Genomic DNA, 24,810 nt, shown 5'->3' on the forward strand with positions numbered 1-24,810 from the left:
GGGCCCCGCAGCGTTTCTGAGCTGGCATCAGGACTCATCAGGCTGATGGACGAGACGGGGACAGTTTCTTCCGCGGGGCATCCTGAAGCTGGCGACACGTGTGGCACCAGGCGGGGGGGGGGCACTGAGCAAGGGGAGAGCTGTTCCGGCTGCCAGGCCTCCTCCCGCAGCCCCCCGATGCTTCTCGAAACTCCCCCCAGGAGAGGGTCACTCCCAGCCCGTCCCTGAGCCCTGCTCCCCAGGCTGCCAGAAGAGGGCTGGGGGCGTCAGTACCCATCAGGTTATTTTAGGGGGAGAGAGGCTCAGAATACAAGTGTGAGGAGACATCTAGGGGGTTCTCTGACCCCTGGCACCTCTGTGGGGCTGGAGCAGCCCGAGCAACCCTGCCCCAGCTGGCACCCAGCCTGTCCCGTCGCAGTGGGAGAGATCTGGGCTGGATATTAGGAAAACCGATGTCTCAGCAGGTGGGGAAGCCCTGGAAGGTTCATCTCCATCCCTAGAGGTTTTTAAGGCCCAGCCTGACAAAGCCCTGGCTGGGGTGATGTAGTCGGCAGCGTTGGTCCTACTTTGGGCAGGGGCTGGACTTGACGGCCTCTTGAAGACTCTTCCAACCCTAATCTGCTGTGATTCTGTGCCCCGCTCCCCACAGCGCCCACTGCTGGGAGAGGTGGGGCTGGCATAGCCGGGAGCTCCCCCTACAGCCAATGCGCCTGCCCCGCTCTCCACAGCGCCCCCTGCTGTGAGAGGTGGTGCTGGAGTAGCCAGGTGTTCTCCACACAGCCAATGCGCCTGCCCCACTCCCCACAGCGCCCCCTTCTGAGAGAGGTGGTGCTGGAGTAGCCAGGTGTTCTCCACACAGCCAATGCGCCTGCCCCACTCCCCACAGCGCCCCCTACTGGGAGAAGTGGGTCTGGCATAACCAGGAGCTCCCCCCACAGCCAATGTACCTGCCCCACTCCCCACAGCGTCCCCTTCTGAGAGAGGTGGTGCTGGAGTAGCCAGGTGTTCTCCACACAGCCAATGCGCCTGCCCCACTCCCCACAGCACCCCCTGCTGGGAGAGGTGGGGCTGGCATAGCCGGGAGCTCCCCCCACAGCCAATGTACCTGCCCCGCTCCCCACAGCGCCCCCTGCTGGGAGAGGTGGGGCTGGCATAGCCGGGAGCTCCCCCCACAGCCAATGTACCTGCCCCGCTCCCCACAGCGCCCCCTGCTGGGAGAGGTGGGGCTGGCATAGCCGGGAGCTCCCCATTTCACAAGAGGAGCTCTGTACAGCAGAAGTGACAGTCTGGCCTAGTGGGTGTTGTAGGCACAGTCGAGGCTGGACTGTAGGAACGTGTATCAGGGTCCCTCATGCCACAGGATCCCAAAGTTCCTTGCCAGTTTGCCATTTTGTTCATGTGGCACCGAGGTGCGGCAGGGGGCCGGCTACACAGGAATGAGTGTCCTCTGTAAGAGGAGCGCTTGGGCGGCTACCCAGGAGAGTCAGGTGCTGCCCAGCTGATTAGCAGAGCGCCCACAGCTGGCAGCCTGTGTGTCACATGGTGGTGCACATCTGCACTTACTTTGGTGCACACAACATTTATTCCGCACATGGATGGCAAAAATTAGAGGAAACACTGATGGGGACCAATCTCCTGGCTCTGACGTGGCTCGTCTAGGGTGTTGTGCAGGGGCTAGCTATCTGGGCCCCCCTCTCTCGGCTGCAGGGTGCAGTGTAGGGGCTGGCTACATGAAATTTCTCCAACCTGCCCCTGCATGGATGCCAACTCCCGCCAGGGCAGCTTGGTTTCTTTCCCGCTTCTCAGTTCTACATCGTGGAGAATAACCTCGAGGCGCTGGGCCGGCAGCTGCTCTTTCTCAGCCTTGCCCTGGAACCCCCAGAGAAAATGGGGCTGCAAGGTAAAGGGCCCTAACCCCCTTCCCTGACCAGTAGGTCCCACTCCCCTCCCAGAGTTGGGGATAGAATCCCAGAGTTGGGGATAGAATCCAGGAGTCCAGGCTCCCAGTCCTGGGCTGGGGGGGGGGGGGGGCCTCTGACGGCAGCACCCGCCTCTCCGCTCTGCAGAGAAGAGCGAGATGTTCCTGGAGCTGCTGGGGAACAGCCTGATCCGCAGCTCGACGGCCGCCTACCTGCAGGAGAAATCGGACCTGTTCATCCGCTACGCCACGGACCCGGACTACCAGCAGCGCCACCTGGGGGCCCTGGACATGTCGGCTGTGAAGGTGGGTCCCTGCCACTTCCCACCAGCCTTCCTGGGAGCTGCCCTAGTGGTTAGAGCAGACATGGCTCTCGGCCTGCTGGGAAATAAAACACCACCCCAGAGTCTTATGGGAACTGTAGTTCAGGTGCCTCATACTTGCTGTGGGCCAGCCCCCACCCCAGACTACGTCTCCCAAGATGCACCACAGTCTCACTGGCCATCCATTGTGGCAGTGGCCAGCCTGTTCTGACTCATGGGAGTTGTAGTCTCTTGAACATACACTCACTCCTCATTAATACATATGGCGCTATACCTATCCCATAGCACTGGAAGGGACCTCGAGAGGCCATCAAGTCCAGTCCCCTGCCCTCCAGCAGGACCAAGTACCATCCCTGACAGATTTGCCCCAGATTCCCTAAATGGCCCCCTTACAGGTTGAACTCACAACCCTGGGTTTAGTAGGCCAATGCTCAACCCACTGAGCTACCCTTCTTTAATGTTTGCCTCCGATCCCAATTGGGGGCTTGGGGGATAATGCAGAGCTACAGAACCCAGGGGCTTGCCGGGGACACTGGGCAGTGGGGACTGTGGAAAAGATTTGCTGTCGTGGTGGGGAACCCCCACGCCCTGGGTGGCACTGGGGGAACCTCTGTGGAAGCAGAGAGGTTGGTGGGTGTCTGGATCCGGCCCTGGGGTGACGCTGTGGGAATCCTGCGCCCAGCTCTGGGCCCTGTGGTTCCCGGGGATGCAGGGAGCCAGGGGGCATGACCGGCAGGTTAGAAACCTGCTGGAGAGCGAGAGGCCTGGAGCGCCGGCTGCTTAGCTGAGCAGACACGGACCAGGGGGACCGGATCCCTGGCCCTGGGGACCGATGTGGGGGACAAATATTCCCTAGTGCAGTGTTTCTTAAACTCTGTTCAACGGAGTTCAAAATGGCTGCCCTTAAAGGGGCAGGCAACCTTTTTTTTTTTTTTTTTTTTTTTTGCTCAATAACTCCCCCTCCCCCAACTTTTTTTTCCCCTCACCAAAAAATCCTTGGTGTTCCTCATTAAAAAAAAAATATTGTTTGGTGTTCCTCAGTCTTAAAAAGTTTAAGAAACTCTGCCCTAGTGGGCTCCTGGGGGGGGGGGGCAGAGGAAAGCCGACGCCAAGCCGACGTCTGGTCACTGAAGCGAGGTAAATCCAGACCAGAAAGAGCGTCCGTGTGTGACGGTGGCAAGTCGTTAACCATCGGCCTGATTTACGGAGCGCTGTGGGGGCGCATCCGTCAGCGGCGGGTTGTCAGGCCCGCTGGGCGGGTTCCGTGAAAGCTCTGCTCTGGGGATTCTCCCAGGCTGCTCCCTGGTCTGCGGGGGGAGGACTAGGCCCGCTGCCCCCCCGGCCTGGCAGGGTAGTCACTGCGGGGCGGCTCCCAGGCTGAGCCTCAGGCGTCCCTCTGGCCAACAGTTCAAGGAGCGGGACCAGCTCGAGGGCATCTTCCGGTTCTGGAGCAACCCGGACCCGCAGGCCTTCCCGATCGCCCGGCTCTGGGACCTGCGGGTCCGGCAGTACCTGGGCACCCGCTACGACGCCCGCCGCGGCGTGTGCGACTGGGACCTCACCATGAAGCTGCACGAACGCGGGGTGAGCCACAGCAGGGGAGGGGGCAGAGTGCTCCACTGGGTGCAGCAATATGTGCAGGGGGTGGGACGGGGGCCCGGTAGGGGGTGGGACGGGGGCCCGGTAGGGGGCTCTGAGGAGCAGGGGGTGGGACAGGGGCCCGGCAGGGGGCGCTGGGCTGCGGAGAACGGGGCGGGGGCCCGGCAGGGGGCGCTGGGCTGTGAGGAACGGGGCGGGGGCCCGGCAGCGGGCTCTGGGCTGCGGGGAACGGGGCGGGGGCCCGGCAGGGGGCTCTGGGCTGCGGGGAACGGGGCGGGGGCCCGGCAGGGGCTCTGGGCTGCGGGGAACGGGGCGGGGGCCCGGCAGGGGGCGCTGGGCTGCGGGGAACGGGGCGGGGGCCCGGCAGAGGGCTCTGGGCTGCGGAGAACGGGGCGGGGGCCCGGCAGGGGGCGCTGGGCTGTGAGGAACGGGGCGGGGGCCCGGCAGGGGGCGCTGGGCTGTGAGGAACGGGGCGGGGGCCCGGCAGAGGGCTCTGGGCTGCGGAGAACGGGGCGGGGGCCCGGCAGGGGGCGCTGGGCTGCGGGGAACGGGGCGGGGGCCCGGCAGGGGGCGCTGGGCTGTGGGGAACGGGGCGGGGGCCCGGCAGGGGGCTCTGGGCTGCGGAGAACGGGGCGGGGGCCCGGCAGGGGGCTCTGGGGAGCAGGGTGGGGGCAGGGGCCCGGCAGGGGGCTCTGGGCTGTGGGGAACGGGGCGGGGGCCCGGCAGAGGGCTCTGGGCTGCGGAGAACGGGGCGGGGGCCCGGCAGGGGGCTCTGGGGAGCAGGGTGGGGGCAGGGGCCCGGCAGGGGGCTCTGGGCTGTGGAGAACGGGGCGGGGGCCCGGCAGGGGGCGCTGGGCTGCGGGGAAGGGGGCAGGGGGCCCGGGCGGGGGCCCGGCAGGGGGCTCTGGGCTGCGGAGAACGGGGCGGGGGCCCGGCAGGGGGCTCTGGGGAGCAGGGTGGGGGCGGGGGCCCGGCAGGGGGCGCTGGGCTGCGGAGAACGGGGCGGGGGCCCGGCAGGGGGCTCTGGGGAGCAGGGTGGGGGCAGGGGCCCGGCAGGGGGCTCTGGGCTGCGGGGAACGGGGCGGGGGCCCGGCAGGGGGCTCTGGGGAGCAGGGTGGGGGCAGGGGCCCGGCAGGGGGCTCTGGGCTGTGGAGAACGGGGCGGGGGCCCGGCAGGGGGCGCTGGGCTGCGGAGAACGGGGCGGGGGCCCGGCAGGGGGCTCTGGGGAGCAGGGTGGGGGCAGGGGCCCGGCAGGGGGCTCTGGGCTGCGGGGAACGGGGCGGGGGCCCGGCAGGGGGCGCTGGGCTGCGGGGAACGGGGCGGGGGCCCAGCAGGGGGCTCTGGGGAGCAGGGTGGGGGCGGGGGCCCAGCAGGGGGCGCTGGGCTGCGGGGAAGGGGGCAGGGACCCGGCAGAGGGCTCTGGGCTGCGGAGAACGGGGCGGGGGCCCGGCAGGGGGCTCTGGGCTGCGGGGAAGGGGGCAGGGACCCGGCAGAGGGCTCTGGGCTGTGGGGAACGGGGCGGGGGCCCGGCAGGGGGCGCTGGGCTGTGGGGAACGGGGCGGGGGCCCGGCAGAGGGCTCTGGGCTGCGGGGAACGGGGCGGGGGCCCGGCAGGGGGCTCTGGGGAGCAGGGTGGGGGCGGGGGCCCGGCAGGGGGCTCTGGGCTGCGGGGAAGGGGGCAGGGACCCGGCAGAGGGCTCTGGGCTGTGGGGAACGGGGCGGGGGCCCGGCAGGGGGCGCTGGGCTGCGGGGAACGGGGCGGGGGCCCAGCAGGGGGCTCTGGGGAGCAGGGTGGGGGCGGGGGCCCAGCAGGGGGCGCTGGGCTGCGGGGAAGGGGGCAGGGACCCGGCAGAGGGCTCTGGGCTGCGGGGAAGGGGGCAGGGACCCGGCAGAGGGCTCTGGGCTGTGGGGAACGGGGCGGGGGCCCGGCAGGGGGCGCTGGGCTGTGGGGAACGGGGCGGGGGCCCAGCAGGGGGCTCTGGGGAGCAGGGTGGGGGCGGGGGCCCGGCAGGGGGCTCTGGGCTGCGGGGAAGGGGGCAGGGACCCGGCAGAGGGCTCTGCGCTGCGGGGAAGGGGGCAGGGACCCGGCAGAGGGCTCTGGGCTGCGGGGAACGGGGCGGGGGCCCAGCAGGGGGCTCTGGGGAGCAGGGTGGGGGCGGGGGCCCGGCAGGGGGCTCTGGGCTGCGTGGAACGGGGCGGGGGCCCGGCAGGGGGCGCTGGGCTGCGGGGAACGGGGCGGGGACCCGGCAGGGGGCTCTGAGGAGCAGGGTGGGGGCGGGGGCCCGGCAGGGGGCGCTGGGGAGCAGGGTGGGGGCGGGGGCCCGGCAGGGAGCAGGGTGGGGGCGGGTGGGCTGTCTCCTGGCAGGTAGGGCTGGCCCCTCACCATCCTTCCTGCCCTACAGGCCAGAGCCATCGGCAGCCGTGAGTTCTCCCGCTGGCGGGACACGGGGGTGGCGTTTGAGCTGCGGGAGGGCGTCTACGACGTCCCCAACAAAACCTTGGCCTCCGGGAGGCTCCTGAGACACGTGAGCCCCGGGGCGGCTGGGGGGAATCCCTGGGTTTGGGGACCGAGTGGGGGTGGGGATCCCTGGGCTGCCGTAGCCTGGGGAAATGGGGGGGGTCTCAGGTGGGCCAGGGAGCTGGCGTAGGCTGGGGAAATGGGGGGGAGTCTCAGGTGGGCCAGGGAGCTGGTGTAGGCTGGGGAAACGGGGGGTCTCAGATGGGCCGGGGGGCTGGCGTGGCTGGGGAAACGGAGGGGTCTCCGATGGGCTGGGGGCTGGGGAAATGGGGGGTCTCTGGGCCGGGGGCCGGGGATACGGGGGGTCTCCGATGGGCGGGGGGCTGGGGATACGGGGGGTCTCCGATGGGCGGGGGGCCGGGGATACGGGGGGGTCTCCGATGGGCCGGGGGCCGGGGATACGGGGGGGTCTCCGATGGGCGGGGGGCCGGGGATACGGGGGGTCTCCGATGGGCCGGGGATACGGGGGGTCTCTGATGGGCCGGGGGCCGGGGATACGGGGGGGTCTCCGATGGGCCGGGGGCCGGGGATACGGGGGGGTCTCCGATGGGCGGGGGGCCGGGGATACGGGGGGTCTCCAATGGGCCGGGGATACGGGGGGTCTCCGATGGGCCGGGGGCCGGGGATACGGGGGGGTCTCCGATGGGCGGGGGGCCGGGGATACGGGGGGGTCTCCGATGGGCCGGGGGCCGGGGATACGGGGGGTCTCCGATGGGCAGGGGGCCGGGGATACGGGGGGTCTCCGATGGGCCGGGGGGCTGGCGTGGCTGGGGAAACGGAGGGGTCTCAGATGGGCTGGGGGCTGGGGAAATGGGGGGTCTCTGGGCCGGGGGCCGGGGATACGGGGGGTCTCCGATGGGCGGGGGGCCGGGGATACGGGGGGGTCTCCGATGGGCCGGGGATACGGGGGGGTCTCCGATGGGCCGGGGGCCGGGGATACGGGGGGGTCTCCGATGGGCCGGGGGCCGGGGATACGGGGGGTCTCCGATGGGCGGGGGGCTGGGGATACGGGGGGGTCTCCGATGGGCCGGGGGCCGGGGATACGGGGGGGTCTCCGATGGGCCGGGGGCCGGGGATACGGGGGGTCTCCGATGGGCAGGGGGCCGGGGATACGGGGGGTCTCCGATGGGCCGGGGGCTGGCGTGGCTGGGGAAACGGAGGGGTCTCCGATGGGCTGGGGGGCTGGGGGAAATGGGGGGTCTCTGGGCCGGGGGCCGGGGATACGGGGGGTCTCCGATGGGCGGGGGGCCGGGGATACGGGGGGGTCTCCGATGGGCGGGGGCTGGGGATACGGGGGGGTCTCCGATGGGCCGGGGGCCGGGGATACGGGGGGTCTCCGATGGGCGGGAGGCTGGGGATGGGGGGGGTCTCCGATGGGCCGGGGGCCGGGGATACGGGGGGTCTCCGATGGGCGGGGGGCCGGGGATACGGGGGGTCTCCGATGGGCCGGGGATACGGGGGGTCTCCGATGGGCCGGGGGCCGGGGATACGGGGGGGTCTCTGATGGGCGGGGGCTGGGTAACGCACTGCCTCCCTCCGCCCAGAAGGGGGAGCTGGTGCCGGCCCGGGGGTACTGGGGCGACATCGCCACGGGGCCTTACATCCCCTTCGGGATCGAGTCCGAGGAGCCGAGTCTGCTGAGAACCGTCAACGGGCTCCCCGCCAAGGTAGGGGGAGGCGCCCCGGGGGCAGGGCCTGTGGGGAGAGGTCCCCCCAGTGCATGAGGAGCCCGCGGAGGGACCTGGGGAAGCCCCCCGATCTTGGGGGGATGGGGCAGGATTGTGGGGCTCCCCCTCCTCTCTCTCCTCTGCGTTGCCAGAGTGCCCAGGAGATCTCCTTGTTCAACGTCACGGCCCTGTTCCACGAGCTGGCAGCCCGGGCCCCCTACGCCGCCCCGCCGCCCTCCCCCGAGGGGGCCTGTGGGGCAGCCCCGGCCCAGGAGAGCCCTGCCCCAAGTCCAGATCCCGGCCTCCAGGATGCGGGTGAGTCCTTGTGCCGTGGGAGGGGGATTTGGGGAGCTCCTGCCACCGGCCAGTCCACGTCTGGGGCCCCACGGCTGTGGGGACTCCCCCTCCCCCACGTCCTAGCCGCATGCTGATCAGTGGCAGGTTACCCCCAGATGCTGCCGGCCCCAGCCCCGTCCGGATTCACTTCCTGCCGCTCAGCTGCACGGCCCGGCTGCCCCACAGGAGCCAGTATCACCAGCACTTCCACCTGCTCTACTTCTCCTGCAGGTAGGGGGCGGACGGCCGGGCGCTGGGGGTCAGAGCGGGCAGTGGGGCTGAAGCAGGGCAGCAGGGGGTCAGAGCGGGGGGGTGTTAGAGTGGGGGTTGGGTGGTTAGAGTTGGGGGTGGGGATCAGAGCAGGGGACAGATGTTAAGAGCCGGGGGTTAGAGTGGGGGGTGGGGGTTAGAACAGGAGGTGCAGGGTCAGAGGAGGGGGAGCGGGGCTTAGAGTGGGGGGTTCAGGAGCTAGAGTGAAGGGGCGGGGAGGGGCGGGGGTTAGAGCAGGGGGCGGGGTTCAAAGCGGGGGGGGGGCGGGGGTTAGAGCAAGGGAAAAGGGGGCCAGAGCAGGGGGCGGGGGGCCGGAGCTGGAGCGGGGGGTGGGGAGTTAGAACAGGGGGCGGGGGGCTGGAGCAGGGGGCTGGGGAATTAGAGCAGGTGGGGGGGTCAGAGCAGGGGGGGGGTCAGAGCGGGGGGGGCGGGGTTCAGAGCGGGGGGGCGGGGGTCAGAGCAGGGGGCGGGGGGCCGGAGCGGGGGGCCTGGGCCCTTGGGTCCCACCCCCGTCTCCGGGGGAGCAGGTCCCCGCCCCGGCCATACCAGCGGTGCCCTGCCCGCAGCATGGTGCACGCCCTGAGCCCGGAGCTGCAGCGGGTCCCCGCCCCCGGCGCCACGCTCCTCACTGAGCTCCCCAGGTGAGTGCCGGCCGGGGGGCCCCGCCGGGGCCGATCAGCTCCCCCCCCCCCCCCCCCCCCCCCCCGCCTCGTCTCCCCCTGACCGCCCCATTCCCACAGCTTCCTGCCCGACGTGCGGAAGGAGCAGGCGGACGCCTTCCTGGCCAGGGTGACGGCCCTGGCCGCCGGGGCCGGCTTCGCGCCGCAGGGGACGCCGGACGGACAGAGCCGGGCCTGGGCCCGCTTCCAGCGCCAGCAGGGGGAGCCCGAGGGGGCCCCTCTCCATTGCTCCCCTGGCTCCCCATGCCCCCCAGGGGATGGCGCCCCACACACGCACCCTCCGGTCTCCCACGGCCCCGCCCCGGGGAGGGACAGATGAACAAGGTTGGACTGGAAATAAACCCCCTTGGAGTCTGGGTGCTGGTGGTTTGCTGTGGGGAAGGGAGCGGGGTGGGGGCCCAGCAGGGGGCGCTCTCCCTGCAGGCAGTGCTGGCCCCATGGCCCAGGGCAGCGCTAGAGGGTGCTGGGCCGTGAGGCGCAGGGCAGGGGGCCGGGGGGGGGGCTGGAACATGAGGGATGGGGCAAGGGGGGGTGCTGGGCTGTGAGGGGCAGGGCAGAGGGCTAATGGGGGGCTGGGCCGTGAGGGGCAGGGGACAAGGGGGGTCTGCGCCGTGAGGGCCGGGGCAGGGGACAAGGGGGGTCTGCGCTGTGAGGGCCGGGGCAGGGGACAAGGGAGGGGTGGGCCGTGAGGGGCAGGGCAGGGGACCGGCGGGGCTGAACCGTGAGGGACGGGGCAAGGGGGGGCGCTGGGCCGTGAGGGACGGGGCAGGGGACAAGGGGGGGCTGGGCCGTGAGGGGCGGGGCAGCCCCCATCGGCTCTACCCACTAGACCCCACTCCCCTCCCCAGGGCTGGAGAAAACAACCCAGGAGTCCTGGCTGTAACCACTAGACCCCCCTGTCCGCCCACCACTAGGGATACAAACACAAGCGGGATCATTGTGCCCTGCCTGTTCACCAAAGGTGCACCTGGTCTCCCGGATCCTGCGATGTTCCCCTGTCCCTGCCCCCCCCCGAGATCCCAGCTCCCCTGCCCCTAGGAGCCGTGGCTCCCGGTTCCCCACGGCGGCTCTCGGCACCCTCGGGAAGGCACACGGGTGTATTTCAGGCAGGGGGAGGCGTTCACAAGCCGCCAGCAGCAGCCGGGGAAGGGAACGGTACCAACCCAACAGTCCTAGAACGCCGCCGGCCAACGCTTGTCAAGAGTCACCTTTCCCGGCTCCTCACGTTGCTTCTCCCCCCTCCTGGGGCCTGAACCCCCATGTCCTGGGCCCAGCCCCATTGCTCCTCACCCTGGAGCCCCCTCGCCACCCAGCACCGAGGGCAGAACCCAGGAGACCTGGATCCCCGGACCCTGCCTCTAGGAACACCCCCGGGTCTGTGGCTCCTCCGTGAGGGGCTCTGACCACACCGACCCAGCTCCAGTCTGCCCCGATCTCCCCAGCCCAGCTCGCCCGGCCCTGTCCTCGGCCCACGGCCAAGCCACGGCGGGTGGATCCCATTGGCAGCCCGTGGCCGAGCTCCGTTAGCCAGACGTCCCGCCCCGCAGCGGGGAGAGGTCGGCCTCGATCCCGATCCACTCGGGCAGGAAGGCGGCTTCCGGCTTGAAGAGCTGGAGGAAGGGGGAATCGGGGAGGGTGTAGTTGGCCAAGTAGATGGTCTCCCCCCCGGCCAGGTAGGCGGCCCAGATGCCGAAGGTCCCGATGGTCATGATCGTGTGGTTGCAATGGGCCAAGAGAGCGAAATCCCTCCCCGGCGACGACTCCTTCCCGTCCCCCGAGAAATACACGTCCCCCCGCGAGGCGTCAATGTTCTCCCGGCACCAGTCCATCCCGTTGCTGGTCACCACGAAGACTGGCTCCTGGTACCTGGCCCGGAAGTAGCCCATGGCCTTGTCCAGGTAGGCCTTGTCCGCCACCACCCCTTTCCAACGCTGGGGCATCTCCCAGACGTAGTCCCCCCTCCGGACGTGGACCCCCACGTAGGTCACGTTCCGGCGCTGCCCACGCAGCCCGGCCAGGTACCGGTTGGCCTCCTCCCTGACGTGGTCGTGGAAGGAGAATTCCTGGCTGATCTCCTGCCGGAGGTGGTGGTAGAAGGTCCAGGAGCAGGGGTAGCCCGTGAGCCGGACGTATTTCCCCTCAATGTGCCTGTACTCCTCCGACATCCAGTCGTGGAGCCCGTAATTCCTCCAGGGGATGAGCCAGACCTTGTATCTGGAGAGCACGGGCAGGGTGATGCGGAAGAGCGGGGCCAGCTGCAGGTGCATCTCCGGTGGGATGTAGGCCTGGCGCCCGTTCATCTTGGCCAGGGCGTAGAGGGTGGCGTATTCCCCCATCTGGTTCCCCAGGCGCCCTGCGGAGTTCACGGTCCACATGCCCCGCTCCGTGGCAGGAGGCTGCCCTTGGGGGGACATCACAGGGTCCCAGGGAGAGAGGAACTTCCTCGGCAGGTGTAGGAGGATGGAAAGGCCCATGACTGCCAGCAGGTAGACGGAGACCAAGAGGACTTGCCGGGGAGAGACGCTACCAGTCGGGAATTTCATGGATCCGAGCAGCAGCAGGGAGTGGTCCTGTCCTATGCAGGGATAGAGCAAGAATTTGAGACCCACATCAACGGGGCAAAATGTTGCCTGCCTTGTGCTTGTAAGAAGCACCCGGGGTCTTCCTCGGGGGAAAGGCTGATGCCGGCAAAGCCGTTTGCGTTTACTCCCACTCGCCCGCGGTCCCACCAATCAGTGTTTTATTTACCAGTGTTGGGTCCGTGGCCAGGCAGGCTGATCCCGGGCGGAGGCGTGGGGGCTCTCTCCATCCGGACCGATGCTCCCATATTTGGCTGGACGTCCCTCCGAAAGGATGGCGAAAGTTGTTCCTTCGGGGAGCTGGTTTCCTTCCCTGGAAGCAGGAAGTTTTGCATCGTCATGCTGTTTCTGACGCGCGTTGTTGCCGGCTGCTTCTCTGGCTCTGTGTTTGCTTCGCTCCGCCCTGCGAAGCCGCTGTGATCAGACAGATCTTGTCCCCTCTGATACATAGTTGGCTATTCCCTCCGGGTCCTGGGGGCCATCCTACCCTCTCGTGGGGTGTAGAAATCTGTGGCCCCTTCTACTAAGTTGGCTCCTTCCCCCGCAGGGTGTCATGTAGGGGGGCTGGAGCCCCTAAAGTTCCCCCCCTGGATTCGGTCTGCTCAGAGCGGCGCGCCCTGTTCCTAAGCGCAACAGCGTGTGAGCGGGGGGCAGCCTTGCCTTGGGGCGGGGAGTTTGAACAAGCAGAGGGAGGCGGGGGATTACGGAGGAGGAAAGGCCGGGCACGCCAGCCACTGCAGGATCCTTAGAGCCGCAAGCACCGAGAAGTGGGGCGCCCCCGGGCCCTGCACCCCCGTCCGCAGCCAGACGGGACGCCCAGCCAGCAGGGAGAACAAAGTGAATTGCTTCTTGGGGACACAGCGTAGCACAGGCTTGTCTGCACAGGGGCAGGAGCAGCCAGGCCCCCCCAGCGTGGGGAGAGGGCGGCCCAGAGCCAGGGGCCTGCCCCCCATCTCTGCCCCCCAGCCGGCGAGACTCGCTCAGCTGCCCATCTCTGTCCCTCCAGCCTTTGTCCAGCTTGCCCAGCAAAAGGTGTCACCTGGTTACACCCCCTCCAGGCTCAGGGTACCCAGCAGGGGTCGGGGGGGGGGGGGGGTAATGGGTGTACGGGCTCCTGGAGGGAGGGAAGGAGACAGGCTCTGGCCCTAGCCGGGGAGCCAGAGGGACCTGGCTGCTAAGGAGCTGGAGGCCCAAGGCAGAGCAGGGCCGGGGCAAGGCAGGCGGAGCTGGGGAGCTCTGGCCTGGCCTGAGGCAAGGCCTGAGGGGGCTGCCGGGGGGCCCAAGGGTCGGCAAAGGCAGCAGGGGTCCGGTCTGTGCCTGTGGCTGTCGGGTGCCACCACCTCGGGTCAGGGTCAGCTCCGTGCCCGCGTCCCAGCACCCCGTCCCCTTCCTCCCGCCTCCCCCGGGGCACGAGGCTCTCGCCCCCCCAGGGGCAGCCCTGCCCCCACCTTGGACCCCTAAAAACGTGCGTCTGGAGCATCAGGCCCCCCAGAGAATCTGTCTGGAGAGACTCACCCTCCCCCCCCCGACCCGAGCCTGCCAGCCCCTCCCGCCTGGGCAGCCTGCCCCTCCTCCAGCCCCACCCAGTTACCCCCGGGAGGTCCCGGTTTGCCCGGAGCTTGGGGCCTCTGCCCACAGTGGTGCCAGTGGGGGTCCCGTCGGCCCTTCTTGGCGGGCTTGCGCGGTGTGAGCACATCCTGCGCCAGGCCTCGCAAAGCTTGTCGGGGGGGGGGACCTGTGCACGCCGTGATGGGGGGGGAGTGAGTGCATGAGGGGGGCAGACTGAGGACAGAGGCGTCAGCGGTGTTACTGGGCATGCTCAGAACAAGCCACGCACCAAATGTCAGCGAAGGAATGAAGAGCATTTCCTTAGTCTCTTTCTGCACCGTTTATGGACATGAACATACTCCCTCCCCCTCCCCTCTCCATCCTTTAGTCATGTCTTTTCCAAGCGGAAAACTTGGCTGTGCCTCAGTTTCCCCACTTTGCCTAGCCCATCCCTCGGTGCTTCCTGACCTGGCCCAGCATTCCAGCCCCCCCGCCCTCCCGTGCGGGGTTTTCTAGAGTCCCACTTTGGAGGGGACTCCCCTTCTCAGTCCCCGGTGTGGGCCACCTTCCTGCCCCAGATTGGTGGGCCAACTGCCCCAGCAGGGCTGGAGGGCCAATGTCCTCCGTGTGCACTGCGGGGGGGTGGCCCCAGCCCCCTCAACCCACCTGTGGAGATGTTCCCCCAGCAGGCTGGCGACCCCCTTGGAGGTGAGACCTGGGCCCGGTGTGGCCAGATCCTTAGCCTCAGTCCTGCGCACTTGGCCGAATGCCGCTCGGGTCCCGGCAGGGGTCAGACGGCGGAGCCGGTCTGTGGGGTCGGTCGGGAGCAGATGGCAAGCCCTCTCCAAGGCGGGGAGGTCGGCATCAGTGTCCTCCCCATCCCTGAACTGGGGCAGCAGCTTAGAGACCAGCCCCCCCCCCCCGCCAGCACTGCCATCCCCGGGCCCCTCTCCACGTCCACTGGGCAAGCCCTCTGGGCCCGTCTCACCTCCAACTCCAGCCCCTGCTTCTGCTGCGCGGCAGGATCGTCTGCCAGCCGCCGCTCCTGCAGCTCCAGCCCCTTTGCTTCCAGCTCCGGTTTGGGGTTAAGACGGGCAGCGCAGCGCCCGGCCCCGCCAGCAGGGGGCAGCAGGGACATGCAGGGCGCAGAGCCCAGCCCCCCCAGTAGGGGGCGCTAGGGACACGCAGAGCCCGGCCTTGCCAGCAGGGGGTGGCAGGGACATGCAGGGCACAGGGCCCAGCCCCACCAGCAGGGGGTGCCAGGGACATGCAGGGCGCAGAGCCCAGCCCCCCCAGTAGGGGGCGCTAGGGACACGCAGAGCCCAGCCTTGCCAGCAGCGGGTGGCAGGGACATGCAGGGCACAGGGCCCAGCCCCACCAGCAGGGGGTGCCAGGGACATGCAGGGCGCAGAGCCCAGCCCCCCCAGTAGGGGGCGCTAGGGACACGCAGAGCCCGGCCTTGCCAGCAGGGGGTGGCAGGGACATGCAGGGCACAGGGCCCAGCCCCACCAGCAGGGGGTGCCAGGGACACGCAGAGCCCAGCCTTGCCAGCAGCGGGTGGCAGGGACATGCAGGGCACAGGGCCCAGCCCCACCAGCAGGGGGTGCTAGGGACACGCAGAGCCCGGCCTTGCCAGCAGGGGGTGGCAGGGACATGCAGGGCACAGGGCCCAGCCCCACCAGCAGGGGGTGCCAGGGACACACAGGGCCCGGCTCCACCAGCAAGGGGCTGAAGGGACACACAGACACACACACACACCCTTTGAGCACAGGGACACACACACATCTGGGAGAGACACAACAGGCGGCAGTAGCAGACAGGGACTGGGACACACGCACAGTGTGGGGCGGCTAGATACACCCTGGAGCAGAGGGACACACACCCAGGGACAGAAACACAACCGGGAACGCAGGGAGACAAAGGGACACACATACAAAGGGAAGGGCACAGCAGGATGGACAGCCCGTAGATGGACAGAGAAGGATACACAGCAGGGGGCAGTCACTCTCACACACGCACACACACACACATATAGAACTTGGGACACACACGCAGAAAAGAGCACACCCAGAAATACCACATACAAACATAAAGGAAGAAATATACACACACAGGTACACACACACACACGCAGAAGGGAACATATACACAAACAAGGACACACGCACGCAGCAGGGACATACCCACCCAAGGACACACAGACAGGAATACACACCCACACCCAGAGAGGAACACACATAATCACCCCGGGACACACACAAACACCGAGGGGGACTCATACATAGGGACACACAGACAGGAATATACACCCATAGGAGCACCCATACACATCCAAGGACACTCCCACAACCCTAACCCACCCAGGAACACACACACAGGAATACACATATCCACAGAGAAGAATACACACCCAAGGGCTCACACAGAGGAATACACATGAACATACAGACACACACACAGGAGAATACACGCTCAGGGACACACACACGCACACACAGATAAATGCACAGACCCCTGACTCCAGGACACACACACACGGCCAGGGACACACATACAGAGGAATACACATAGAACACACACACAGAATCATAGAACCCTACAAATCCAGGGAGACCCCCCCCAAGAATACACAGACACAGAGGAACATGCTTTCGCACAGGGACAGACACACAAAGCCAGGTCCAACGCCCCCCCTGCCTCCCTCGGAGCCGGCCCCAGCCCCACGCTGCCGCTGGACTCTCCAGTAACCCAACCGAGCCCAGGAGGGGCCCCACCTGCCCCCCATTGACCCCCAGAGGGTTTGGACGGAAGGGGCCCCCTGACCTCCAGGGGGAGGGACGGGAGGGGCTCTGAGGGGGACTGGCTGCCGGGGGTTATTTTGAGCCCTGCCCCGTCCAACACCCCCGAAATCTGCCCCAACCCTCCCCCCTTCGCAGCATCTTTGGGCTCCGGCTGGCTCCTGCCCAGCTCCGCCCGCGCCCCGGAAGTGCAGGGGGATCCCCCGCCCCACCCTCCACCCCGAGCCGGCTCCAGCCTCAGGCCGGCCCCAGGGCAGCACTCGGGGGGTTTATATTTAGCTTCACCCTCTTAGGGGCTTATCAGCCCGAGCGCCTCCCGCCCCAAATAGGGGCAAAGCAGCCAGGCCCGAGGCAGATAACGGGTCTGAGGCAGAGTCCAACCCCCGCCCCCCTCCAGCCAGGCCCTGCCCCATTCCCGGAGGCCGGACCCCCACCCCGTGCAGGGCAAATCATATTTTCCGTCTTCCCCTCCCAGCTCTTCCCAGGGCAGTCGCGGCGGGACATGGCAGACGAGTGAGTAGCGCGGGGTTTTGACCCGTCTGCCTCCGGGAGGGGTGTGGGGCCTAGTGGTTAGAGCAGCTGCGCTGGGAACCTGGGTTCTCTCCCCTCCTGGGGGGTGGGGGATGAGGCCTGGGGGATACAGCAGTGGGGAGCCCAACCCATGGGACTTTCGTGGGGGTGCGTCTCTGCCCCACTGTGTGCCTCAGTTTCCCTGTGTACAGAGAGGGCAAATCCCTGACTTGTGGGGGTGGAGAAGCAGAAAGGGGAGGGGGGAGGGGCTGCCGGCGCCTAATCCCCTTTGTCTTTCTGTCTCCGCAGGGAGGACGTCACCGTAAGGAGGAGCCGGGGCCTCTCTCCCCTGCGATGCCTGGGGGGGATTTCTGAGGGGGGCGGTTATGTGAGATCCAAGCCCTTTTCATCACCTGCCCTGCTGGGCCCAGATCAGAACCAGCGGCCCCTGGAGGGGACAGGCCCCTGCCCCATGCCCCGACCCCCTGAGCCAGCCAGGCCCTGTCCTGGGGTCGGGGGTGGGGGGAAGCCGGCACCCCCTGGAGGGGACAAGCCCCTGCCCCATCCCCCGCCTCCCTGAGCCACCCACCCTTCTACTACAGATACTCTCCTGGAATTTACCCCCTGCTAAGTCCCCCCTTTGTGACCCCCTGCACCCCGGTAAATGACTCCACCCACTTTCCAAACTGTTTCGGGTCGTTGCCTGTACTGGGGGGGGGGGGTTCACGCCTCTGCCCCCACTCCCAAGGGCAGCTCGGCCCCTCGCTGCAAACCCTGACAGCCTGACCCCCCCCAGTACGAGGAGGAGGACGAGGATGTGGTGGAGGAGGAAGAAGAGGCCACTGAGGAGGAACCGGAGCCCCCCAAGCCGGCCCCCCCGCCCCCTCCGCCAGCCGCCAGGCCACCCCTTCGGCGCAAATCCTCCGCCAACTACCGGGCCTACGCAACGGAGCCGCATGTCAAGGTGGGCGCCGGGCCCGGGCCACGTCTCCCCACCCCCCGAGTCCTGGGGCTGGCTCCTGGCTCCGCCCCAGACTCCCTCGCAGTGGGGCAGGTCTGGGCAGTGCCCAGTGGGACAGGGCCCATGGGGCAGGGCTCAGAGCGGGAAGGGGGTCTGGGCAGTGCCCAGTGGGGCAGAGCTCAGAGCGGGCAGGGGATCTGGGCAGCACCCATGGGGCAGGGCCCTGGGGTCGGGGTTGGCAGGGGGTCTGGGCAGCACCCATGGGGCAGGGCCCTGCTCACTGGTACCTTATAAAAAGTTTCTGGCTTGTTCTAATGCAGAGAAAATCCAAGATCACAGCTTCTCGGAAACTGCAGCTCAAGGTAACGTCTCGGGCGTCCTGTCCGGCTGCAGGGGGGCAGGGAGGTGGGACGCCGGGTCGATGGGCCCATGGGGAGGCAGGAGTCCGGGTCAATGGGCCCATGGCGGGGGAGGCAGGAGGCCGGGTTGATGGGCCCGTGGGGAGGCAGGAGTCCGGGTCGATGGGCCCATGGCGGGGGAGGCAGGAGGCCGGGTTGATGGGCCCGTGGGGAGGCAGGAGTCCGGGTCGATGGGCCCATGGCGGGGGAGGCGAGAGGGTGGGTCGATGGGCTAGGAGTCAAGGCTAGAACTAGAACAGAGTTTAAAGAGAAGCTAGATAATTTCCTGGAGGTTAGGTCCATAAAAGGCTATTAGCCAGGGGATAGAGAGGGTGTCCCTGGCCTCTGTTTGTCAGAGGCTGGAGAGGGATGGCAGGAGACAAATCGCTTGATCGTTGTCTTCAGTCCACCCCCTCTGGGGCACCTGGTGCTGGCCACTGTGGGCAGACAGGCTACTGGGCGAGATGGGCCTTTGGTCTGACCCAGTACGGCCGTTCTTATGTTCTTATGATGGGCCACTGGAGAGGCAGGAGGCCGAGTCAATGGGCCCGTGGGGAGGCAGGAGGCCAGATCGATGGGCCCGTGAGGAGGCGGGAGGCTGGGTCAATGGGCCCCTGGGGAGGCAGGAAGCCAGGTTGATGGGCCCCTGGGGAGGCGGGAGGCCAGGTTGATGGGCCTGTGGGGAGGCGGGAGGCCGGGTTGTTGGGCCCCTGGGGAGGCAGGAGGCCGGGTCGATGGACCCCTGGGGAGGCAGGAGGCCGGGTCAATGGGCCCGTGGGGAGGCGGGAGGCCAGGTTGTTGGGCCCCTGGGGAGGCAGGAGGCTGGGTCGATGGGCCCCTGGGGAGGCGAGAGGCCAGATCGATGGGCCCCTGGGGAGGCGGGAGGCCAGGTTGATGGGCCCCTGGGGAGGCAGGAGGCCGGGTCGATGGGCCCCTGGGGAGGCGGGAGGCCAGATCGATGGGCCCCTGGGGAGGCGGGAGGCCAGGTTGTTGGGCCCCTGGGGAGGCATGAGGCCGGGTCGATGGGCCTGTGTGTCAGACAGGGGGTGTCACCCAGCCCCTCTCACACCTGCAGACGCTGATGCTGCAGATGGCAAAGCAGGAGCTGGAGCAGGAGGAGGAGGAGCGGGGCCTGGAGAAGCAGCGGTACCTGGCCGAGCGCTGCGCCCCACTCGCCCTGGCCAGCCTGCCCCTGGCTGAGCTGCAGGTAACCCCTGGGCAGGGCGGGGGGGTCACTGGGGCGCTGAGGGACCGGCTGGGCCAGAGGGTTGCGGGGGGACGGGGCAGGGAACCGTTTTATCTCCCCCCACGGCACTGTCCCCCGGCAGGAGCTGTGCCGGGAGCTGCACGCCCACGTGGACCGCGTGGACGAGGAGCGCTACGACATGCAGGTTCGGGTCAGCAAGAGCATCAACGAGGTACGGCCGGGGGCGGGGCTGGTGCCCTTCCGCCCCCACCCGCCCAGACCCCGGCAAGCCGCCCGGCCCCCCTGCGCAAGGGTCCTGGAGCCCAGCGCCAGCCCCCAGGGGCAATAACTGCAATGGCCACTAGATGGTGCTGCAGGGCTGGGAGTTAGCCCCGCCCCTTGCGCTCCGCCCACCAACTCCCGCCCCCTGCAGCCCAGCACCCCCTGCTGGGCCCCTCCCCCACCAAACGCAGCCCATCACCCCCTGCCAGGCCTTCCCCCCACCCCCTGCAGCCCAGCAACCCCTGTTGGGCCCCTCCCCCACCAAACGCAGCCCATCACCCCCTGCCAGGCCTTCGCCCTACCCCCTGCAGCCCAGCGCCCCCTGCTGGGCCCCTCCCCCACCAAACGCAGCCCATCACCCCCTGCCAGGCCTTCGCCCTACCCCCTGCAGCCCAGCGCCCCCTGCTGGGCCCCTCCCCCACCAAACGCAGCCCATCACCCCCTGCCAGGCCTTCGCCCACACCCTGCAGCCCAGCAACCCCTGTTGGGTCCCTGCCACACCCCCCGCACCTCAACCCCCTGCCAGGCGCCCGCACCTCCCCCCGCAGCCCAACCCCCTGCCGGGTCCCTGCCCCACCCTCCGCAGCCCAGCGCCCTCTGAGGCCCCCCTCCCCAGGGCCCCCCGCAGCCCAGTGCCCCCTCTTGGGCCCCGGCCCTGCTCCTCGCAGCCCAATCCCCAGCCAGGCCCCCACCCCGCCCCCCGCAGCTCAGCGCCCCCAGCGGTCCCCCCCACCCTAGCGCCCCCTTTTGTTGCCTGACCCCTCCCCCATCCTGTTCCCCTCCCCCCAGATCGAGGATCTGAACCAGAAAATCTTCGACCTGCGGGGGAAGTTCAAGCGCCCGGCGCTGCGGCGAGTCCGGCTCTCGGCCGACGCCATGATGCAGGCCCTGCTGGGCTCCAAGCACAAGGTGTCCATGGACCTGCGGGCCAGCCTCAAGCAGGTCAAGAAAGACGACGCCGAGAAGGTGAGGAGGGGAGAGGGGTGGGGTGGGGGGAGGGGCAGGCCGGGCGCAGGGGGAGCAGGAAATTGTCCCCCCCCCCGATATGAGGTCTGACCCTCCCCTCCCCCCGCAGGAGAACCGGGAAGTGGGCGACTGGCGCAAGAACATCGACGCCATGAGCGGCATGGAGGGCCGGAAGAAGAAATTCGAGACCTCGGGCGCTGGGCAGGGCTGAGCAGGTGAAACCCCCCAGCCCCGTGTGCCCCACAGCGCCCCCTGCTGGGCGAGGCCGGGCTGGGTCAGAGGGAGCCTTCCCCACTGCCAGGACCCCTGCTCTGTGCCCCACAGCGCCCCCTGCTGGGCGAGGCCAGGCTGGGTCAGAGGGAGCCTTCCCCCACCGCCAGGACCCCTGTCCTGTGCCCCACAGCGCCCCCTGCTGGGCGAGGCCAGGCTGGGTCACAGGAAGCCTTCCCCACCGCCAGGACCCCTGCTCTGTGCCCCACAGCGCCCCCTGCTGGGCGAGGCCAGGCTGGGTCACAGGAAGCCTTCCCCACCGCCAGGACCCCTGCCCTGTGCCCCACAGCGCCCCCTGCTGGGCGAGGCCGGGTTGGGTCACAGGAAGCCTTCCCCCACCGCCGGGACCCCTGTCCTGTGCCCCACAGCGCCCCCTGCTGGGCGAGGCCGGGCTGGGTCAGAGGGAGCCTTCCCCACTGCCAGGACCCCTGTCCTGTGCCCCACAGCGCCCCCTGCTGGGCGAGGCCGGGCTGGGTCAGAGGGAGCCTTCCCCACCGCCAGGACCCCTGTCCTGTGCCCCACAGCGCCCCCTGCTGGGCGAGGCCAGGCTGGGTCAGAGGGAGCCTTCCCCACCGCCAGGACCCCTGCCCTGTGCCCCACAGTGCCCCCTGCTGGGCGAGGCCGGGCTGGGTCAGAGGGAGCCTTCCCCACTGCCAGGACCCCTGTCCTGTGCCCCACAGTGCCCCCTGCTGGGCGAGGCCGGGCTGGGTCAGAGGGAGCCTTCCCCACTGCCAGGACCCCTGCCCCACAGTGCCCTCCGCTGGCAGATGTGGGGCTGGGGGCCCAGCTCAGACAGGGCGCAAGGCCGGGGCGGCGACGTTGTTTCTTCTGTGGTTTCAGTTTCCTCTTCGCCTTTCTGTGTCCTTCCGGCAGGAGCAGAGACTCGTAGACGGGCGGGGGAGGAAGAAACGAAGGACCCCAGATCTGCCCCCCCGTCGGACCCCTCCCTGCCCCCCATTCCCTCCCCCCAAGGACTGCCCTGCCACACCCCTCGCAGGACCCCCCCCCCCCCGCCAATAAAACCTCTCTGAGCATCGCGGCCGTTGGTGCGTCCGTCTGTCCCGGGAGAGGGAGCTGCACAGGGGTCCCCAGGGCCGGGGATGGGACCGGCAGGGGCTGCAGGCGGGACTGAGGGGCCCTGGCAGGACTAGGGGGCCCAGACCCCTCCCACTAACTCCCCCCCGGCCAGGAGGAGGCTCTGTCCCCAGCTGGGGTTACTAACCCGAAGAGCCCGGGGTCCATGGCGGAAGAGGCTCCCCTGGGTGTCGGGCACCCCTCCCCCCACCAGGCTCCGCCCCGCCCCTCCCTGCCCTGCCTGCCGGGGAGAGCCCCCCCCCGCTCAGCCTGCTGCAGCTCAGCCCCCCAAGTGGCGCTCCACATCCGGGCACTCCCCATCCAGTTCGCCCCACCCCCGCCTGCCCCACCGTACCTGCCACTGCAGGGCCTGAGGCCCGGCCTGCCCAGCCCTGTGCCTGCAGCTCTAACCACTACACCCTCCTCCCCTCCGGGAGCCGGGAATAGACCCTGCCGCTCTCTGCCCACTCGCCCCCCCGGGTCGGCACGGGGGGGGCCCACCCGCAGCCAGAGGAGACTCCGCCGGCCAGTAGAGAGACGGTTTATTGCTCCCCAGAGACACGGCGGCTCTCGGCACTCTCGGGAAGGCACACGGGTGTATTTCAGGCAGGGGGAGGCGTTCACAAGCCGCCAGCAGCAGCCGGGGAAGGGAACGGTACCAACCCAACAGTCCTAGAACGCCGCCGGCCAACGCTTGTCAAGAGTCACCTTTCCTGGCTCCTCACGTTGCTTCTCCCCCCCTCCTGGGGCCTGAACCCCCATGTCCTGGGCCCAGCCCCATTACTCACCAGCCTGCAGCCCCCTCGCCACCCAGCACCGAGGGCAGAACCCAGGAGACCTGGATCCCCGGACCCTGCCTCTAGGAACACCCCCGGGTCTGTGGCTCCTCCGTGAGGGGCTCTGACCACACCGACCCAGCTCCAGTCTGCCCCGATCTCCCCAGCCCAGCTCGCCCGGCCCTGTCCTCAGCCCACGGCCAAGCCACGGCGGGTGGATCCCGTTGGCAGCCCGTGGCCGAGCTCCGTTAGCCAGACGTCCCGCCCCGCAGCGGGGAGAGGTCGGCCTCGATCCCGATCCACTCGGGCAGGAAGGCGGCTTCCGGCTTGAAGAGCTGGAGGAAGGGGGAATCGGGGAGGGTGTAGTTGGCCAAGTAGATGGTCTCCCCCCCAGCCAGGTAGGCGGCCCAGATGCCGAAGGTCCCGATGGTCATGATCGTGTGGTTGCAATGGGCCAAGAGAGCGAAATCCCTCCCCGGCGACGACTCCTTCCCGTCCCCCGAGAAATACACGTCCCCCCGCGAGGCGTCAATGTTCTCCCGGCACCAGTCCATCCCGTTGCTGGTCACCACGAAGACCGGCTCCTGGTACCTGGCCCGGAAGTAGCCCATGGCCTTGTCCAGGTAGGCCTTGTCCGCCACCACCCCTTTCCAACGCTGGGGCATCACCCAGACGTAGTCCCCCCTCCGGACGTGGACCCCCACGTAGGTCACGTTCCGGCGCTGCCCACGCAGCCCGGCCAGGTACCGGTTGGCCTCCTCCCTGACGTGGTCGTGGAAGGAGAATTCCTGGCGGATCTCCTGCCGGAGGTGGTGGTAGAAGGTCCAGGAGCAAGGGTAGCCCGTGAGCCGGACGTATTTCCCCTCGATGTGTCTGTACTCCTCCGACATCCAGTCGTGGAGCCCGTAATCCCTCCAGAGGGTGGTCCAGACCTGGTATCTGGAGAGCACGGGCAGGGTGATGCGGAAGAGCGGGGCCAGCTGCTGGTGCATCTCCGGCGGGATGTAGGCCTGGCGCCCGTTCATCTTGGCCAGGGCGTAGAGGGTGGCGTATTCCCCCATCTGGTTCCCCAGGCGCCCTGCGGAGTTCACGGTCCACATGCCCCGCTCCGTGGCAGGAGGCTGCCCTTGGGGGGACATCACAGGGTCCGAGGGAGAGAGGAACTTCCTCGGCAGGTGTAGGAAGATGGAGAGGCCCATGACTGCCAGTAGGTAGACGGAGACCAAGAGGACTTGCCGGGGAGAGACACTACAAGTCGGGAATTTCATGGATCCGAGCAGCAGCAGGGAGTGGTCCTGTCCTATGCAGGGATAGAGCAAGAATTTGAGACCCACATCAACGGGGCAAAATGGTGCCTGCCTTGTGCCTCACGCCAGCATTTGTTCCTGCCCTCGCCCGCGGTCCCACCAATCAATGTTTTATTTACCAGTGTTGGGTCCGTGGCCAGGCAGGCTGATCCCGGGCGGAGGAGTGGGGGCTCTCTCCGTCCGGACTGTTGGTCCCGCCTGTGGCAGGACGTCCCTCCGAAAGGATGGCGAAAGTTGCTCCTTCGGAGAGCTGGTTTCCTTCCCTGGGAGCAGGAAGTTTTGCATCGTCATGCTGTGTTACTCATGGACGTTGTTGCCGGCTGCTTCTCTGGCTCCGAGTTTCCTTTGCCCCGCCCTGCGAAGCCGCTGTGATCAGACAGATCTTGTCCCCTCTGATAAACAGTTACCCCTTCCTGCAAGGTCCTGAGCCAATGGCGGCCCCTCAATTCGGGCAAACTAGGCGGTCGCTTAGGGCGCCAAGATAAAGAGCCGTTGAGGGCTTTGGAGGCGGGGACGCCGATCGCGCGTTTCGCTTTGGGCACCAGTTGGCGGCAGCTCGTCTAGGGCCGCGCCTGGTCCTGGGGTGCCGGTTGGAGCCCGCTGGACACATGCCCCCTCCCCGCACTGAGGCGACGGCTGGCTGCTCCTGGGGTTTCCTGTTGGAGCTGGGTCCTGAGGTTGAAGATGTCACGCTGATGCGGTTGCAGTAGCTTCCTGTTCGGTTGAAGGAGACGGGGGTTCAGGGCTGTGTCTCACGCTGTGAAGAAGGAGGGTGGGGGAGTATGAGACGCAGCCGCGGAGGCCGGCCTGCTCGCTGGGACCTTTGAAGGCAGCGGTCACCAACC

At 68.5% G+C, this 24,810-nt stretch overlaps 4 protein-coding genes across 10 annotated transcripts in view; 2 read left to right on the plus strand and 2 right to left on the minus strand.

Annotated features, from left to right (window-relative positions):
- Positions 1-9,666, plus strand: part of DNAAF3 (dynein axonemal assembly factor 3) — an 11,848-nt gene extending 2,182 nt beyond the window's left edge. For 2 of the 5 annotated variants that reach the window (XM_075917574.2, XM_089770101.1), the window contains 9 exons: positions 1,783-1,900; positions 2,067-2,224; positions 3,649-3,825; positions 6,242-6,364; positions 7,902-8,024; positions 8,177-8,339; positions 8,477-8,591; positions 9,197-9,271; positions 9,371-9,666. In XM_075917574.2, coding sequence (XP_075773689.2) covers positions 1,783-1,900; positions 2,067-2,224; positions 3,649-3,825; positions 6,242-6,364; positions 7,902-8,024; positions 8,177-8,339; positions 8,477-8,591; positions 9,197-9,271; positions 9,371-9,629 — 1,311 coding nt within the window. In that variant the 3' untranslated portion in view covers positions 9,630-9,666. Of the gene's footprint in view, positions 1-1,782; positions 1,901-2,066; positions 2,225-3,648; positions 3,826-6,241; positions 6,365-7,901; positions 8,025-8,176; positions 8,340-8,465; positions 8,592-9,196; positions 9,272-9,370 lie in introns of all 5 variants that reach the window. The other 3 variants (XR_012899983.2, XM_075917575.2, XM_089770100.1) reach the window with 3 other exon arrangements.
- Positions 9,667-9,958: 292 nt separating this feature from the next.
- LOC149523376 (galactoside alpha-(1,2)-fucosyltransferase 2-like) lies at positions 9,959-13,546 on the minus strand. The gene is made up of 2 exons (XM_075917576.2): positions 12,059-13,546; positions 9,959-11,885 (listed from the first exon to the last, which is right to left on the minus strand). The coding sequence occupies exons 1-2, from the start codon at positions 12,336-12,338 to the stop codon at positions 10,834-10,836; spliced, it is 1,332 nt and encodes a 443-aa protein (XP_075773691.2). The 5' UTR covers positions 12,339-13,546; the 3' UTR covers positions 9,959-10,833.
- A 2,913-nt stretch (positions 13,547-16,459) lies between these two features.
- On the plus strand, positions 16,460-21,846 carry LOC142825612 (troponin I, cardiac muscle-like). 3 transcript variants are annotated; one of them, XM_089770106.1, is made up of 9 exons: positions 16,460-16,748; positions 17,055-17,067; positions 17,542-17,709; positions 18,027-18,068; positions 19,180-19,311; positions 19,433-19,522; positions 20,362-20,538; positions 20,648-20,753; positions 21,649-21,846. In XM_089770106.1, the coding sequence occupies exons 1-8, from the start codon at positions 16,738-16,740 to the stop codon at positions 20,747-20,749; spliced, it is 735 nt and encodes a 244-aa protein (XP_089626232.1). In that variant the 5' UTR covers positions 16,460-16,737; the 3' UTR covers positions 20,750-20,753; positions 21,649-21,846. The 3 variants fall into 3 exon arrangements, with proteins under 3 accessions (XP_089626232.1, XP_089626233.1, XP_089626231.1); XM_089770107.1 differs by having other exon boundaries at positions 20,648-20,752; positions 21,678-21,846; XM_089770105.1 differs by having other exon boundaries at positions 16,471-16,748; positions 21,682-21,846.
- Positions 21,847-22,407: 561 nt separating this feature from the next.
- Positions 22,408-24,639, minus strand: LOC102452892 (galactoside alpha-(1,2)-fucosyltransferase 2-like). Its single transcript, XM_075917577.2, has 2 exons — positions 24,085-24,639; positions 22,408-23,958 (listed from the first exon to the last, which is right to left on the minus strand). Exons 1-2 carry the CDS (start codon positions 24,254-24,256, stop codon positions 22,907-22,909), a joined length of 1,224 nt encoding a protein of 407 aa, XP_075773692.2. The 5' UTR covers positions 24,257-24,639; the 3' UTR covers positions 22,408-22,906.
- Between the last annotated feature and the right edge of the window lie 171 nt (positions 24,640-24,810).

Source organism: Pelodiscus sinensis, chromosome 18 (assembly GCF_052426305.1).
Source record: "Pelodiscus sinensis isolate ZL-2025 chromosome 18, ASM5242630v1, whole genome shotgun sequence".
Lineage (NCBI taxonomy): Eukaryota > Metazoa > Chordata > Testudines > Trionychidae > Pelodiscus > Pelodiscus sinensis.

Coding starts and splice junctions, on each gene's coding strand:
- LOC102452892 (XM_075917577.2), bottom strand. CDS start 24,256: ATGACGATGCAAAACTTCCTGCTCCCAGGGAAGGAAACCAGCTCTCCG. Junction 23,959..24,084: donor TGGCCACGGACCCAACACTG/GTAAATAAAACA, acceptor ATCCCTGCATAG/GACAGGACCACTCCCTGCTG.
- LOC149523376 (XM_075917576.2), bottom strand. CDS start 12,338: ATGTATCAGAGGGGACAAGATCTGTCTGATCACAGCGGCTTCGCAGGG. Junction 11,886..12,058: donor TGGCCACGGACCCAACACTG/GTAAATAAAACA, acceptor ATCCCTGCATAG/GACAGGACCACTCCCTGCTG.
- LOC142825612 (XM_089770106.1), top strand. Junction 18,069..19,179: donor CTCGGAAACTGCAGCTCAAG/GTAACGTCTCGG, acceptor TCACACCTGCAG/ACGCTGATGCTGCAGATGGC. Junction 19,312..19,432: donor TGCCCCTGGCTGAGCTGCAG/GTAACCCCTGGG, acceptor GTCCCCCGGCAG/GAGCTGTGCCGGGAGCTGCA.